General features: G+C 40.4%; 1 protein-coding gene across 1 annotated transcript; it reads left to right on the forward strand.

Annotated features, from left to right (window-relative positions):
* The first annotated feature begins 11,660 nt into the window (after window positions 1-11,660).
* On the forward strand, window positions 11,661-16,017 carry LOC136780747 (uncharacterized). The gene is made up of 2 exons (XM_066739300.1): window positions 11,661-15,495; window positions 15,548-16,017. Exons 1-2 carry the CDS (start codon window positions 11,661-11,663, stop codon window positions 16,015-16,017), a joined length of 4,305 nt encoding a protein of 1,434 aa, XP_066595397.1.
* The last annotated feature ends 2,341 nt before the right edge of the window (window positions 16,018-18,358 follow it).

The following is an 18,358-nucleotide window of genomic DNA, read 5'->3' on the forward strand; positions in this document are numbered from 1 at the left end:
AGTCCTTTACCCCTTTTTTTCGATGCTGTTGATGCTGCGCCTGACGGTTTACTTGCGCCCGACGGTTTACTTGCGCTAGACGGTTTACTTGCGCCCGATGTTGACGCGTCAGAAGTTGACGATTTTCTTGCGCGTGATGTTGATGGTAACCGATAAGGTGGTAAAATAGGTTTTCCCAATAGCAATGGTTTCATAATTTCTGTATATTTTGCACCTCTATTACCTTTGATTTGTTTTAGACTATCGTTTAACAGTTTATGCGCTTTAGTTTGATTGAGAATACTCTTGTATCGTTCCAAATCGTCGGGTTCTATAATGGCTCGATTGGGTTCTCTCATGAAAATTAGTTCATAAGTACCTCTTGTACCGGTGTATAACTTCTTATCGAGAATAATATCTCCCTCATGACTTATTTCAAATTTACATTTACCAAGCGTCAGTTGATCATCTTCATAACGAGGTCCAAAAGCATGATCAATCAAGTTCTCCCTATCAGTCAGAAGTAATTTAATATACTTGCCAGGGATCGGATGTAATTTAATATGTTGAAAGACATGTTGAAACAAGCCTGGTTCCTGTTTTTCATCAACATTTAATTTTTCTAGCAAACTTTTTTTTGAATCGGGCGACGGTTGATCGGTTATAGAAGACTCGTCGTCGTCGTCGTCGGTCATGAAATCCAATGGATTCGTAATAGTTTCACTAATATTACTACTACTAAGATTCTTTGCTCGTTTATGCGGTGTCGATGTGAAGTAGGCTCCCCTCTTCAATTTATCGTTGTATTTGACAAACGAACTATTATTATTATTATTATTTGTGTTATCCTCCGTTTGCGAAACGAGTTTCTTCAATGGTTCGACTATCGGCTTGAATGTCTCGTTCAAACTGCTCTCCATTATCGCCTTCTCCGATTTCAAGGCACGATGCTTGTCGCGAATCACCTCGCTCGTCTTGGCGATCCTCTTCAGAAGCGATTTTTCATCCATCGCGATGCTGTATAAAACAGCTTTCCCCCGAATTGAACGGTTTTTAACCGACCTGTTGCGATGCTGTATTCTCCCCGAACCGACACGGGTTTTAACCGACCTGACACGGTGATCCGAACAGCCTGCGCTCCAGTATCAAACTGACACTCAAGGCCGTGATCGTGAAACCTTACCGGCATGATTATCGACATTCACAAGGCCGAAACCTTACCGGCAAGGTCGAAACCTTACCGGCCTGACAAGACCGTTCACTCGATCGTGGCGTACTCGTTGAAACCTTTGCGATAACGACCGTTCCTCAGAGAGCTATCCTTGTCTATTACTAGGAAACCGTAATCGCGACTCCAACAGGTCGAACACAATGTGAGAAATTTCTCATACGACATATCACTGTTGACGTGATCGTTGAAAATATGCTTCAGATTAGTTCCATCCTGCTTAAATATTATTAGCAAGTTTGCGTTATCTCGTATCAGATGCTTCGGTATTTTCGCATAAGTCTGACAGAGGTAGAAACAATCGATGTTGGAATGTCTACCCATGCAAAAGTAGTCCCTTATATTGTCCTGCTTGTCGTTGGCCACATCGTCGAATATGAAAATGGAATTCGGCTTTGCATCCGCGACGTTCACAACCTCGCAATTGTTGGAAAATTGAAAGTAACCGATTTCCTCCGTTTCCTGCAGAAGCTGCTCCAGATATCGATACTTCGGTTGCTGCAGCGATTTCGAGTAGACGTACAGGTTCTCGAATCTCACACCGTGCGGACTCTCTATGAGGCTCAGCAGCACGTTTGTCTTACCGCAATTCGACGGACCGCAAACTATGCAGCGTATCGTAGATGGTAATAGCGATCCGTGACGTTTTTTTTTTATTTGCGCGGTAGCATTGTGAGCATCCAAATTTGTCACGCGAATAGTCGGCACGTGCTTCACGAAATGCATCCTCGCTATTGACCTTCGGCAACAGCCGTATCGTTCATTTATATTTCGCGATTCACGGAACTATTCGGTCAGTTGCCATTACGATGGCGTTCATGCTAGTCGTCGTCGATTCCCTGCATAACTTGACGAATCATCAGCTCGAACACATACCGAAGATCGTATTGCTCGAGTACTTTCCAGACAGTATCGCGAGTGTGTGGGAAAGATTACCTCGGCACATTCGCGCGGACTCGGATGTGCAGCAATATCAATATTGTTTGCAACACTACAATCTACCTGATACCACTCACCACGACGGACCACCGAGACGGATAAAAGACTGTTACGTTTGTCAGCAAGAGAAGCAGTTGCTCTAAATGTCTGGATCGTTCTTCAATAAAGTCTTGAAAAAATTGTCATTTGAGCTGCACGTGCCCGGTTACAATTATTGCGGACCCGGCACTCGACTTCGCGAAAGATTGGAGCGCGGCGATCGTGGTATAAATCCGCTGGACGAGGCCTGCCTCGATCACGACTTAGCATATTGGCACAACGAGGATCTACCGGAGCGTCATCAGGCCGATAAAGTGCTAGCGAGGAGAGCGCGTGAACGTATTAACGCAAGAGACGCGACCTTGGGTGAACGCGCGGTCGCCGCAGCCGTATGGGCATCGATGAATGCTAAGCGTAAACTTGGCTTGGGATTACATAATATTGTTGCGATGAAGAAAGCAGTAGCGGCTAAAAAAAAGAACAACAACAACAAGAAAAAAATTGGTATTACGAGGAAGAGAAGAATTCGAATGCCGAGGAAACGGGGTGGTATAATACCTATACTTCCACTACTAGGTGCAGTCGGAGCATTGGCAGGTGGAGCATCGGGTATAGCGAGTGCTGTAAACCGTGCAAAAGCTGAGAGAGAACGATTGCGGGAAATGCAACGTCACAATCGCGCGATGGAAGCGTCGCGCGAGAGAGGTAGAGGTCTTTATCTGAAACCGTACAAGCGAGTCGTCGGAGAGGGTATCCGTGGAAAAAAAAAAACAAAAAAAAAACGACAAAAAAACGGTCGAGGAAGAAAATGAATGAGGGAAAATTTCGTCGTGGCGATGCTCTCCCGGATTCAGGTCCTACTAGTAACGTACAATTGGCACTCATCTGCCGACGCATACCATACTTCCGTGGAGTCTTTATGCGCACATCTCTGCCGCTAGACGGGCCGCGGTGCAACGAGTGCGCGATCGTGAATCTCGACGATCAATGCGGTCCTGGTACCCACTGGGTAGCCTACGTCAAGCGTAACGACATCGTCCTATACTTTGATTCCTTCGGAAATTTGAAACCGCCGAAAGAATGTGTGCGTTACTTTGGCCCTAACGTTACAATCTACTACAATCATGATCGATATCAATCGTACGATAAAAGCAATTGCGGTCAGTTGTGCGTGAAATTCCTGCGAGAACAGATACTTTGAAACAAAAATGTCTTTCACCGTGACATTATCGGATCGTAAATCAGTATTAAATTCAGATTTCTTTCCCCCCATCAATCTGCAAGACGATCGCTACGAGATCGGTCTCGTGGACATGCAAACGTTCAACTCGATAGCCAATGTGGACGAGACGAATAATAAGTTTTACTACGATAACGATAAGGTGCTGACGATACCCAGAGGCTGTTACGAGTTGAGTGCCATAAATGAATTTTTCCAGTCTGAAATTTCTGCGAGACATGAAATTAAAGACAACATTGACAGCGTCATTCTTCTACGAGCGAATAACAATACACTGAAGAGTGAAATATTCTGTAAATATTCGATTGACTTTGGAAAACCGAATAACATTGGCTCGCTACTGGGCTTCTCGTCGAATCGCGTGATCGAGCCGAACGTCCAGGCTGAATCCGACGATACCGTGGACATTGTGAAAACAAATATTCTACGCATCGAGTGCAACATTGCGGGTGGTGCGTACACCAACGGTAGACCACGACACATTATTCACGAGTTCTTTCCCAGCGTACCACCGGGCTATAAAATCTCGGAGGCACCGAAAACCGTCATTTATCTACCGGTCATCGTTAGAGTAATCGACCGTCTCACGTTACGTATCCTCGATCAGGACGATCGTCTCGTAGACTTTGGACGTGAAGAAATTACCATAAGATTACACATTAAGAAATGTTAATTTACAAAAGTAGTAGCGAGGATTATAAAGCGGTGAAACTGGATGAAACGTTCGCTAGTCGTTCGTCCTACGTGGAGTCGAATACACCGGCTCGGAGTGAAAATCGCGACAAGAGGAGCTTCCTGCTAACGAGAAGAAATATCGAATTTTTACAATCATTGGGATTCACCGTGAAGAGATTGGGCGAAGGTAGTACATAGTGGAACAATGGCAGATCCCTTGAACGTCACCGCACGGCTGACCTACGACAATCGCATCACGAAAATGGAGATGCATGCCTACAATCCGTATGCGAACGCCTCGTTGGCGAACAGCGACGAGATTCGCATTCCCATACAGCAGCAAGATTTGATACTCCTGCCGTGCGAGAGTTATCTCTACGTCGAGGGCCAGCTGGTGGAGGGTACGCGTGACGCGAGCGCCACCAACGACGATACAGTTACGCTCGACTGCAATTCCGCGGCTTTTCTCTTCGACGAGATTCGTTATGAATTGAACGGTATCGAGATCGACCGATGCAGAAACGTCGGTATTACCAGCACTCTGAAGAATCTCGTTTCCCTGAGCACCGAGGAGAGCGTCAGTCTACGTCATTCCGGATGGTTCGTCGCTACGGCCAGAGACCGGCTCAAAAAGGAGGCGGCTGTTAAGAATTTCAGCTTTTGCGTGCCCCTGAAAATGCTGCTGGGATTCTGCGAGGATTATCGGCGAGTCGTCGTTAACGCGCGTCACGAGCTCGTTCTCATTCGCGCGCGCGACGATACAAACGCCATTTACTCGGCGGTGAAAATCACCGATTCGTCGATCAAGCTGCTACGAGTGCAATGGAGAATACCCCATGTGACCCTGAACGAAATAACGAAACTCCAATTTCTCGGTATCGTCGAGCAGGACAAGAGTCTGTCACTCGCTTTTCGCGCCTGGGAACTTTACGAGTATCCCCTTCTGCCCAAGTCGCAGCGACACACGTGGTCCGTGAAAGCGTCCACGCAATTGGAGAAGCCGCGATACGTCATTCTGGCGTTCAGAACGAACAAGAAGAGTAATCAGCACGAGGATGTGCTGAGATTTAATCATTGCAAAGTCCTCGATGTCAAACTCTATCTGAATTCCGAATCCTATCCGTACGATCGTCTCGACACTGATTTCACGAAATCCCGCTACTCCGTCCTCTACGACATGTATGTAAAGTTTTTCACCTCCTATTACGCTGGTGAGAAACTCGGGAGACCCATGCTCGACTATACGGACTTTTTGACGTACGGGCCGCTCTTCGTCATCGACTGCTCGCATCAGAACGAGTCCATAAAAACCGGCACGGTCGACGTTAAACTCGAGATCGAGTGTATGGAAATCATTCCGGATAATACTACAGCCTACTGTTTAATCATACACGATAAAATTGTACAATATAATCCTCTTACGAATATTGTTAGAAATGTAAGTTAGAAATAAGAAAACCATTGTTTTATTAAATAAATAAGTATCAAATTTATTCATTATTTTTGAATACAAAATACCAATCAAACTTTAGATTTAAATTCCATGTTGTGATATTTTCCTCCTTTGTATAGCATTATTAAATTATTGGCTGTTGCAGCATTTTGTAACTGCTGCAACTGCTCCGTATCCTCCGCCAATTTTGCCATTCTGCCAGGCAAGAACATCCAATCTCCAACTGACAGCTTAACAATTATTTTTATTCCATATTTTGTCATAATTTTGTCCACTTCTAAAATATCATACTCTTTATTTTCCGTCAAGCTATTTAATTTAACGAAATTCTTTGGAATTACGCTTCCCAATTCATTAATTTTATTGAAATTCATTATTATCTAAATGAAAAAAAAAATAATTAGTCTCATTAGAGTTAAAAACTCAATTAAATAATACATGTACTAATTGAAATGAAATTCATTTTTATCTTTATGAAAAAAATATATCCTTACCTTTTTTTTTTTTTTTTTTTTTTTTGTAACAAACAAGTTTCTTTTTAATTCGTTTAAACTCTTTTCTCTCAATACACCTGACACAAACGCTTTGCAGAATACGTTTTTACAGACTGAAGCTTTTTTACTGTAACTGCTTCGCAGAGTACGTTTTATAGACTGAAGCTTTTTCTTCTTCTTCTGCTGTTCACTTGACTTCTTTGCAAACGATATTATCGTATGTTAAGCGTATTTAATTTCAATGTTTGGAAGGGGTAATTTTTGTTTTTTCTTCTTGCGATGAATTTCCATTGTGATTGACCTATAGGTGTATAACACAATAGGAAAAAATATCTATGGATATCACTATACGGGGATTATTCAGAGGGTATAGTGTATCCTTCTTAATTAAGAAAGAAATAATGGAAGGGGTAATTTTTTTTTTTCTTCTTACTTGCGATAAATTTCCATTGTGATTGACCTGTAGGTTTATCACAGTATAACACAATAGGGAATATGGATATCTCTATATACGGGGAGGGTATAGTGTATCCTTTAAGAAAGAAAGAATGGACTTCTAATGTAATTTCATATTGAAAACAAACGATAAAGACTCTCTCTCTCTCTCTCTCTCTCTCTCGACGGGATTTCTTCAGAGGCTGCATTCAGTCCTCGAACGTTCATCAGTGCGGATAGTAAAGTAGAAAATTAAAGAAATGGAAAGTGAACGTTGTTTAGTGACAATAAATCTAGTAGAGGAGGAGGAGGATAAAAATCAAGCAGAATCGATGTCTGATTACATCAAAAGAATTAACGATTCTCATAATCGTTATTTTGAAGAATATGAAGCAATGCTTCATCATAATATGCACATGAACTGTAAGTACTTATTTTAATTTCTTTTAAAGAAAAAAACCCTACCCATCCATACAGATTGTTTATTTCAATAAATAGAATCATAAAAGAATTTTACGACACATATATTTGAAAACTGTTAACAATCCCACTATTTGACCAATTTTTTTTTTTTATTATTATTCAAAACGAAGAATTACGAAAAAAAAATTTTTTTCTTTTATTTTTTACCAGCCATTGCTTTAGAGGAGAGGGAGGAAGAAGAGGAGATGGTGGAAGAAGAGGAGATGGTGGAAGAAGAGGAAGAAGAAGAAGAAGAAGAAGAAGAAGAAGAGTTTGTGATTTTTGTAAGTATATTTGCTTTGTTAAAATAGTTATTACAATATCAAAAAAAAAAAAAAAAAAAAAAAAAAAATAACAAAATGTTTCTCAAATATGTCCCAGGTGAAAAATATGGCCACACAAACGGAGTCCATTGCTACAAGAACTGAGGCTACGCAAATGGAGCCTCAGATAGATCTCACACCACATTACTGGTGTACAAATTGTACAAAATATGGTCACCTACGCATCAATTGTTCACTACCAGAGTGGTGTAGCATTTGTCATAAATATATACATCATGCAATTGAATGTAAAAAAAATTTCTAAAAAAAAAGCATTGTAAATAAAACCTTTTTAATACTTCAATAAATTATAATTAAAAAAAAAAAGATTCCCTTTTTTCTAACTTACGAAAAAAAAAAAAATATGGGGGAGCGATCACTGGATCGCTCTCTACGAGTATTCTCTCTCTCTCTCTTAGACGTACACTGCTTAACGTAAGAGGGGGGAGGTCGCATCATCGCACTACTCTCTCTCTCTCTCTTGTATGGCTTAACGTAAGGGGGATGGGGGGCTCTCTCTCTTGTACGGATAAACGTAAGGGGGACCACGTGTGTACCCTACTATTCTGCTGGAATCTCTCTCTCTCTCTCTCTCTCTCTCTCTCTCTCTCTCTCAGGCGTCCACTGCTTAACATTAGAGGGGGGGAGGTCACGTGTGAACCCTACGAGTTTAACGTCGGGGGAGGACGATGCGCATGCGCACAACCGCGCACGAGGAGAGGGGGCAATTCCCCTACTTCCCTTGCCCCCGCGGGACCCCGACCCCCTCGCCACGCGGTCCCAGAACCATCCTAGCCTATCTACTGACAGTTTCCATTCGAACAAATCCTCAATTTGTCACTATTAGATCGTCCATGTGCTTTACTTTAGCGACTACTTTTTTGTAAGTAGTATTTGGCAATCGAAATAGTGAACTCTTTTATTCCAACTTTTTTCTTTCCATCGTTAGTAGCATTGAAAATTACAAGAGAATTAGTAATAGACGCCTGTATAAGTCTCATAAAAACTACCCATGTCCATTTTTTTGATCGTATACTTGGGAGTATGTCATTGCAATGTCCGTCATGCAGGTCAACACCTCCCATGAATTTGTTATATAGGTGAAAAGCTTGCGGAAAAGGTATTTCAATTTTAGATTTAGCCTCTGCGCTGTATCTTTTTGAAATAGATAGAGGATTGACACCTGCTTCAGTTGAAGCTATTGAGACGGGCTTCGAATCCATGATAGTAATGAAATTTATGCTACTGTTTACGTCGTGCTTCACCACATATGTCCCTCTTGGAGCTTTCTTATCAAGCACATTTTTTTCTTTGACTCGATTATCTCTGATAGTACCAGTGCATTTCAAACGCAATTTCTTCAAATGTAATACCAAATCCATGTTCGTGAAGAAGTTGTCAAAGTACAGATGAAATTGAGAAATTTTGTTATGACTTATTATTTGAAAAAATGGTTGTAATAAATATAATACTACTCGTGAACCTAAAGCATATTTAGATAACTTATCTCCAATTTGAGAATTCTTGCCGCAATAAAGATCCAAATTCAGTAGATAGCCGTCCGAAGTACACAAGCCCCAAAATTTCAAACCAAATCTTATCGGTTTTCCTCGAATAAATTGTTTCAAAACAGTTTTTGCATAGGATTTGGCCATCATCTCATCAACGGATAGAGCAGTTCTCCATATTCCGAATTTCATGATGTTATTTTGAAAAAGTTTCAGTAGAGAACGAACGCGCCATCCTCGATCATTTGAATCTTTGTCTTTGTTTTTTGAAAACTTCAATTTAGATTTTGTGATTTCAAATTGTTGGCGAGACATTGCAGAAGAAACTACTTCATTAGATAAATACGGATCAGATGACCAGTAATCTCCCTGTGATTTTCTGGGATTGAATGTAGAAAAAATAACTATTCCAATAAAAGTATCAAGATCTTTCAATTTCAGATCATAACCATTGTCTTTACACGCATCAATAATATATTTTTTCATTTCAATAGAAAAAAAGGTTTCAAACAATTGAAAAGGTTCGCTCCTACGTATTTTCTTTTTTTGCGATTCGGACAATAATACTTTATCTTCACAAGAATCAGGGTGTAACTTTTCACCCTCAATCCAAGTGAATTCATGACCTTTTTCAAGTTTATCTTGTTTTTCAGAATAATTTGCACGAGCTTTATTGTAAGTGATATTGGGTATTTCATGTTCGCAATCTGAATCAAAATCGGAACCAGAATCATCGGAACCTGAATAGTCAGGATCCGGAATCAATACGTTGCGTTCTGAATCACTATCTGAAGAATCTGATTCATATTCAGAAGATCTTACACGTTTCCGCGACATAATGTATGAAATTAATGATTTCGTTTATTTATCACTCATCCGTATGTACAAAAATACGAAAGAAGAGAACAAAAAAAGACGAATATTCATGAATACATGAGACCAAAAATTACGCTTATCTGCCGAAATGAAATGGAAATAAAGGATGAAATTTTTGTCGGAATCTATAAGTCTTTGAAAAAAGAATGAAAATAAGTTAGAATCATTCGAGCAATATTGTAAAATTTTTTCCGAGTTTTCGTAGACAGAACGTTTTTTTACCAATAGGTTTTTAGAACATAGCGGCCGAAACGAATTTTTATTTTTTCAACTTTATCAATTTTTTTCTCGAAATCTATGGACTTTAGAAAAAAATTCATAAGAACAAAAATGTCTTAGAAGCACTCGAGAAACATTCTAAAATTTTTTCAGAATTTTTGGAGACATTTTTGAAAATTCCATTTCACAAGTTTCCCGGAAAATCAAAAATTGTCTCAAAAAATTCTGAAAAAATTTGAGAATGTTCCTCGAGCGATTCTAAGGCATTTTTGATTTTATGAATTTTTTTCTAAAGACCATAGATTTCGAGAAAAAAGTTGATGAAGATTGAAAAAAAAAATTTCGTTTTTTCCGCCATTTTGTAAAGAAGCGATGGATCAAGGTCAACAAAAAAATTCCCTGTTAAACGTCAACTCCCATGATCACCTTTGATCACGGTCGCAAGGTGATATCTTCACCGTAACACTTCGAAAAAAAATCCTAAAAATTTTTTTTTTCGAAAATTTAGGTGTTTTTTATGTTTCAATCGAGCATATCTCTTTTCCTGTGAGTTTTATCATGATTCTGGCAACGGATTCTGAAAGAGCATGCAATTTTACATCAGAATATGTGGTTCAAGAATTTTTTCAACGCCAATTACATAGGAAAAAATCACTTTGAAAACGTGCCAGAAATTTTGACATTTTGGACGTTAATGGGTTAAGTCAGTCGTAGGTGAGTTCGGGCAAGTCCGGGCGAGATTGTACTTGTTTACATATCGACAAAAACATTGCGCGCTCGATATTCGTTGGTAGTTATTATTCTTACCGCGCTCAGCTACTAAGAAACAGATAGTAAACATGGTGGTTCCGACAAAAAGAATGATAAATCTCCAACGATCACGCGAGGCAGAAATAACTAATACTATTAATATGACTAGAGAAAGGGATCAAAGGTCTTTTAGTCGTCCAATGATACAATTACGACTAGATGATATAAAGGCAACGTGGGATGAAATTCGGCAAACAAATGCGGAAATTATTGGTCGAGATGACACGGATGCGTTGCGTTACGAAGAAGAGAATACACTTCCTCGTTTACAAAGAATATATGAGAACGCTCGGGATGAGTTAGTAGTTTTGATGAACAGTCTACCAGACGTTTCGAGCTCTGTAGCATCCTCGCAAGTAACCGGTAATGAAATAGGACAGTTAGATAATAAAAGTGCAAAATTGCCGAAACTTGATTTGCCGTCATTCTCCGGCAAATATGAAGATTGGGAAAGCTTTAGCGACCTCTTTGTCTCACTAGTGCACACTCGGTCAAAACTGTCAGACGCCACTAAATTACAATATTTAAAGTCATGCCTAACCGGGAGCGCCGCAGAGTTTATTAAGGGGGTTACAATTACTGAAGCAAATTATCAGGTCACATGGCAGGCCTTAAAGGCAAGATATTGCAACCCTAGGCTTATAGTCCGAAATTATTTGTTTGAATTGTCGTCTCTGCCTAGCGTTAAGAAAGAATCTGCCGAGGGATTACGGTCATTATTGGACAATGCTCAACGCATAATTAGAGGTTTAGGGAGTGTAGGTATGCCTATCACACAGTGGGACGTGTGGCTGGTACACGTAGTGTCTAACTTAATGGATTCGGAATCCCAAAAGTTATGGGAGGCTGAGATAAGTCTAAAGGATCGCGGTACAGTCATGCGTGCTATGGAATGCAACCAGGAGCCGGTCATTTTAGAACGTTTCCCAAGTTTTCAGGATTTCATCGACTTTCTAGAAAGGCGTACGCAGTAATTGGGAATGATTGGAGGGTTAGACGTAAAAGGAACAACGGGCTCTGAGCAGGATAATCGGTCAAGTGTGGCTACTGGTTCTCATCGTATGAATACGCGATCAAAAAGGGCTCTGCACGCGACTGGAGAAGACTCAGGCGGTCCTCAAGGTGATAAGAAATGTTTTTCTTGTCTAGGCACGCACACAATTTATAGATGTCAAAGATTTATTAAAAAATCGGTTAAGGACCGACGGCAGGAGGTAAGGAAGAATAGATTGTGTTTCAATTGCTTGGGCAAGCACGCCTATTCTCTGTGCAATAGTGAGCGTCGTTGTGCTGTGTGTAATAGCAAACACCATACCTTGCTTCACCAGGGACCAAATAATTCGGAAGTTAAAGTGAAGGACCCAGTTCCCACTCACGCACAGGAACCGTCAGGTTCTTCTAATCCAGTCAAAACATTAACCGTCAGCATCGAAAATAGAACTGGAACAATAATTTTAGCCACCGCAATAGTCGCGATGAGTAATTCTCGAGGACTGACATGTAAATTTCGCGCTTTGCTAGATCAGGGCACGGAATGTTCGTTTGTGTCGGAAAAGGTTGTGCAGACTTTGCAATTGAAGAAGCGAAAGACCCAAGTTCCTCTATCAGGTGTAGGTGATTCACGTGGAGTAGTTGCTAAGGCTAGTGTTTCTTTCAAATTAGGTTCGATTCATTTCCCCTACAATATCTTTGTGGTAGATGCATTAGTGTTACCTCAACTTACTGCGCAGTTACCGACTAGGCAAGCAGCGTTGCAAGATTTTCAGTTATCAATTGTTCAACCGTTAGCCGACCCTTACTTTTACAGACCAGGAACAGTAGACATCATTTTGGGTGCGGATGTTTACGGGCAATTATTGAGAGATGGTTTGCATAGGCTCTCCTCTTCGGGGTTGGTAGCTCAGAATACAAGCCTTGGATGGATTATCTCGGGAAGATCAGAAGTTCAAGGGTCAAGGCGGGCGGTAGATGATTGGCTAGGCACTCAACAAGCAAAAACGCATCATTGTACGATGGATGAAAATTTGTCTGAGAGATTGCAAAGGTTTTGGGAATTAGAAGAGGTGAGAGGGGAAAAATCTCTGTTATCACCGAGCGAAGTAGAATGTGAGAATCTGTTTACTAATACCTCTTATCGCATGACCGATGGCCGATTCGTGGTAAGGTTACCCGTTAAAACTACATTACCCCTAGCCATGACTGAGACGCGAAACATAGCCATGAAATCGTTAAACCAGTTACACCGTCGATTTGTTCGAGATCAGAAACTAGCCGATTCATATAAAGAATTTATGAAATTTTACGAAGAATTGGGCCATATGGAAAGGGTTCTGGACGTTGACACCAGAAATAGTCATGCGTGGTATATTCCGCATCATGCTGTCGTGCAAAAGAGCCCTTGGAAATTGAGGGTGGTCTTCGACGCTTCGCGAAAACTGGCGGATGGAAGTTGTCTCAATAGATATCTTCATACTGGCCCAGCATTACAAACGGAATTGTCGTTAATTCTAACCAAGTGGCGCAAATATAGATATGCATTCACTGGGGATATAATTAAAATGTTCAGGCAAATTTTAATTGATCCAGCATACAGAGATTATCAAAGAATATTATGGGCTCCTTGTCCTGACGAGAGGGTTGTCGAATATCGTTTAAACACAGTCACGTATGGCATGAATTGTGTTCCCTATTTAGCCATCAGGGTACTTATGCAATTAGCCCGTTCAGATCATGATTTTCCATTAGGTGCAAGATGTCTTTGTTACAATTCTTACGTGGATGATGTGTTTGCCGGTTCCGATGATTTGAGCAGAGCATTAAAAAAGAGGGATGAATTAGTATCCTTATTGCATTCAGCTGGTATGGAATTGGATAAGTGGGCAGCCAATGATACATCGTTATTACCAGTATCGAGTAGCAGTTCATTGGGAGAGGTCAGGCAGATAGATCAGGAACCCTCGATCAAGACTTTGGACCTTGTGTGGTCACCGTCAAAGGACACTTTGGGTTTTAAGTTTGATAATCTTACTGCTTCTTTCCAAGCTTGCACCAAAAGGCTGGTTTTATCCAATATCGCTAAACTATTTGACCCGCTTGGACTGTTGGCACCAGTCATAGTAGTGGCAAAGATTTTGTTACAGGACATTTGGTTGAGCAAATGCGATTGGGATTCTCCGTTACCAGTTGAATTAAACGATCGATGGGTTAGTTATTCTAATTCTTTATCCGAGGTGTCGTCTATTAAAGTAGATAGATCATTGAAATATTCTCTGAAGGCCCGATGTGAGTTACACGGGTTTTCTGACACCTCCGTTAGGGCCTATGCTGCTGTCGTCTATCTGAGGGTACAATTAGAAGACAGTAGTCCCTTCGTTACTCTCCTTATGGCAAAGAGTAAAGTTAGCCCCGTAAAGGCGGTGAGCATCCCTAAGTTAGAACTATTAGGTGCGACCCTTTTGACGAATTTGGTCTCTTATCTGCAGCGTCTTGAATTTTTAAAGGTTTTGCCCGTGTTTATGTGGTCAGATAGCCAAATTGTGCTGTCATGGTTGAAAAGGCATCCAGCCACATGGAAGACTTTTGTAGCAAACCGCGTGTCGCATATTCAGACTGAATTGCCAGCCGCTACTTGGAGTTTTGTGCCTGGTTCAGAGAATCCTGCTGATTTGGCTACCAGGGGGGTTTTACCAGGAGAATTAAAAACCTCAGCCGTTCGGTGGTTGGGTCCGCAGTGGTTATCATCCAATAAGGAAGGATGGCCTGATCAACCTCAGGGCAAACGAGTTTTGGTAATGCAAAGTATAGAAAGGAAGGTCGATTGCTTGCTTAATCGTTTTTCGGAGTTGAGCAGATTAATTCGAGTAGTTGCATACTGTTTGCGCCCATTAAAGAAGTTGCGATTGCATAAACAAGGCTTTGCCTTACCTATGGAATTCTTATCAGCTGCAGAGCTCGCGGATGCTAGACTGGTCGTAATACGATTATCACAGGAAGATCATTTCGGACTCGAATTAGAGTTATTACGTGATAACCATCCGTTGCCTAAATTGTCTCCGTTGTTGAAATTAAACCCATTCTGGGATGGGAAGGATAGAGTCATGCGCGTAGGTGGTCGATTGATACACTCGTCGCTAAGTCGAGAAATGAAACATCCACCTATTCTACATAAGCAGTCCCCTTTAAGTATGTTATATGTTCGACACGTTCATCGAATGGCGCTGCACGGAGGACCCACTTTAACCTTAAGTATGGTGTATAAAAATGTATGGATCCTAGGCGCATTGGGGTTAGTTAAGCGTGAATTGCGAATTTGCTTAAAATGTCAGCGAATAAGACCGAAGTTATCCTCCCAATTAATAGGTAACCTACCCAGCTGTAGAGTTACTCCGTCACGGCCATTTTCGACCTGCGGATTGGACTATGCCGGTCCTTTTCAAGTACGAGTTAGTCGAGGAAGAGGAGTGCGAAGTTCCAAAGGTTACGTTGCGCTGTTCATTTGCTTCGCCACCAAAGCTATCCATTTGGAATTAGTGGGAGACCTCACCACAGCATCATTTTTGGTAGCCCTTCGCCGATTTACTGGACGACGTGGACAATGTACAAAAATCTATAGTGATAATGGCACTACATTTCAAGGAGCAGCCAGGGAACTGAAGGAGATGTTTAATTCTGCATCTCGGTTCTACAAGGAAGTGGCGGTTGTCTTAGAAAATGATATGACGTCCTGGAGTTTTATTCCGCCTAACACCCCTCATTGCGGCGGACTCTGGGAAGCCGGGGTCAAGTCTACGAAGCATCATCTAAAGAGGATTATGGGTGATCAAGTTGTTATATGAAGAATTCACCACGCTCCTGATTGAAATTGAAGCTTGTCTAAACTCCAGGCCTTTGTGCCCTCTAACAGGAGACTCGGATGATTTACACGCTTTGACTCCTGCACATTTTTTAATCGGGCAAGAGTCAGGAGTACTTCCTGAAGCCGACGTACCAGCAGTTGCAGAAAACCGATTAAGTCGTTTTCAATTAATCCATCGTATGAGGAACTCCTTTTGGAAAAGATGGTCGGAGGAGTATCTCCACCATCTCCAGTCTAGAAGCAAATGGCGTTCTCGTGAGGTCAATTTTGGTGTAGGCCAACTAGTCACTCTGCGCGATGATCGCTACCCGCCTGCTAAATGGCCTCTAGGACGAGTGATCGAATTGCATCCCGCCGCAGACGGGACAGTGAGGGTAGTCACTATCAAGACGGCGACATCCAATTTTCGAAGACACATATCTCGTTTATGCCCCTTGTATACCGATGGAGATAATTCTAAGAAGATATCGAATCAAGACTAAATTTAACGACTGTCATCAGTTCGTCATGCTGACGAAGGCGGGCGGAAATGTTTGCGTATTATTACTATTTAGGCGTACATTTGAAGTTTAGATCAAGCCCGCGTTCACGGCCTATAGTTTGTACGATACATGTATATTACTCGAAAGTAGGGCCCAGGGACAGGAATTACTCCGCGGGAGGAAAGAGAGCGCCGGGCGACCTGATCAGCATTCATTCGCCAAATCGAGACCGAGTAGTACGATAGTCCTGGGACGTTTTGGGTGATTCTCCTCACTGACCGGAGGACGGTACTATTTTCGAAGGTTTTACTGGTATAGCAGGAGGACTGTCGGATTGACGGTCTGTGTGAGAGTCCGTGGGCGAATTGTCCGGGAGTGCGTAGCGCTGGCCAGCGATTTATGGATCATAGATAATATTCTATACTGCGTAAGTCTTGTAATCTTAATATTATCCATCGAGAGCTTTTTTCCCTCTATAAGACGAGGGTTTTTTTATACCGGATAATTTATGTGAGATCCAAATAAATTAGTGTGCATGTACGGATCAAATCAAGTGTTACTTTCTTTACCCACCTTCCCACAGGATCAAACAGTATCAGCAGAGTATCATACAACCAACTACGATTAATTAAACGCAAAAACAATATTTCATATAGATTTTTGAAACAAGATTTAATGGCTTTCCTGGTGTAGTTGAAGCCATTGATAAGTGCCATATACCTTGCAAACAACCAGTTAACAATGCTATAGATTTTTATAATCTGAAAGGTTTTCATTCAATAATATTACAAGGTAATGGATAGATTTGAAAATTTTAAACGATATGCCTTTATACATAATTTGTGAAAATTAAGAAATACTGTTAAGCAAAAATAATAATTTCAGGAATATGTGGCCCCTATTGTAAGTTTGTTGACTGATTTATTGACTTACCGGGAAGAATGCATGATGCTACAGTTTTTAGAAACAATCCAATTTATAAGTACTTAGAAATACCACAAGCACTTCCCGTCCACCAGCATTTACTTGGTGACTCAGCCTACCCGCTGTCGAACTACTTATAAACACCATTTAGAGATACCGGACACTTAACTGAAGATCAAATGAAGTATAATAAAAGATTATGTGCCACAAGGGTCGTGATTGAACGTGCATTTGGTTTACTCAATTGTAAATTTAGATGACTTAAATTTCTTGACATATCTGATTTTCAATTAGGTAATAACATAATAGCAGCAGCATGTGTGTTACATAATCTTATAATAGAAAATAATGGGATTGATAATGATGAATCTATTGATATGAACGATAATGATGATGCATGTATAAATGACAATTTTATAGAAAATGCGCAATCGAGATCAATGGCTGAAGAAAAAAGAAGAAATATAATGAATTCGTTTTAAATTTATTTATTTAAGTTGACAAGGTTTTATAAAATCTATGACCAATTAACAATAGACATGTAACTTAACGGGTATACATTACAAACATAAGTATAATGTTGTATATTTAATAAAAAATACGTCTGAGTATTATACTGAAATCATTTATCATTACATAAAAACGTAATACTTATAATAATAGGATGGAATATGCACAAGCCTTTAACCATTTTTGTCAAGTAATGATTGTAAATAATTTTTTATACTATCGTTCCTTTCTCTTTGAATCTGATTATATTCTTCATTAGCTTCTGTTAATTTTTTAAATGATTTCACTCTTTCCTCTTCGGTAGCTAATAGTTTTTTTCTTAAATCATACAGTGCCTTATTTTTTTTGTGCTCTAGTATTGCTATTAAGATCCTCTAAAGAGTTATTTGAGTCTCTGGAGGACGGTAGAGAAGGTAAAAAGGTTTCAGTTGAAGGAGCTCTCAAAAGTTGGTAGGTGTGAACTCCGAATACATTGAAATTGTTGATGGTAATTGGTTAATAGCATCAATCGGTGCTGGATCATCTGGATCAAAATGTTTGTCTTCAGCAATAGTAGGCATAGCTGGAGTCAGAAGTGTTGGTAACTCATTCAGTGGAAATGAAGACACTGTGTGGGACCATAATTAATTGTTCTATCATTTGAAAATATGTCTTCAAATTCATCATAATATTCCCAGTTTATTCTTCCACGACCCGTTGAATTTTTGTTTTCTTTTATTGTTCTATAAGTTTTCTTCATATTGCTTAATTTTCTATCTAAAAACTCTACACTTAAATATCCATAACCTTTATTTTTGAATTCGCTTCTAATTTCAGTCTATAAATTTTTTTTTTTATTTTGGGGTCTCTGAATTTATGTTTCCTCTCAGCATAGAGAGCTATAACGAGTTTCGTACTTTTATTAGTC

This window comes from Prorops nasuta, unplaced genomic scaffold, assembly GCF_024137725.1.
Source record: "Prorops nasuta isolate Cenicafe-Biocafe unplaced genomic scaffold, Cenicafe_Pnas_1.2 PNAS00020, whole genome shotgun sequence".
NCBI lineage: Eukaryota > Metazoa > Arthropoda > Insecta > Hymenoptera > Bethylidae > Prorops > Prorops nasuta.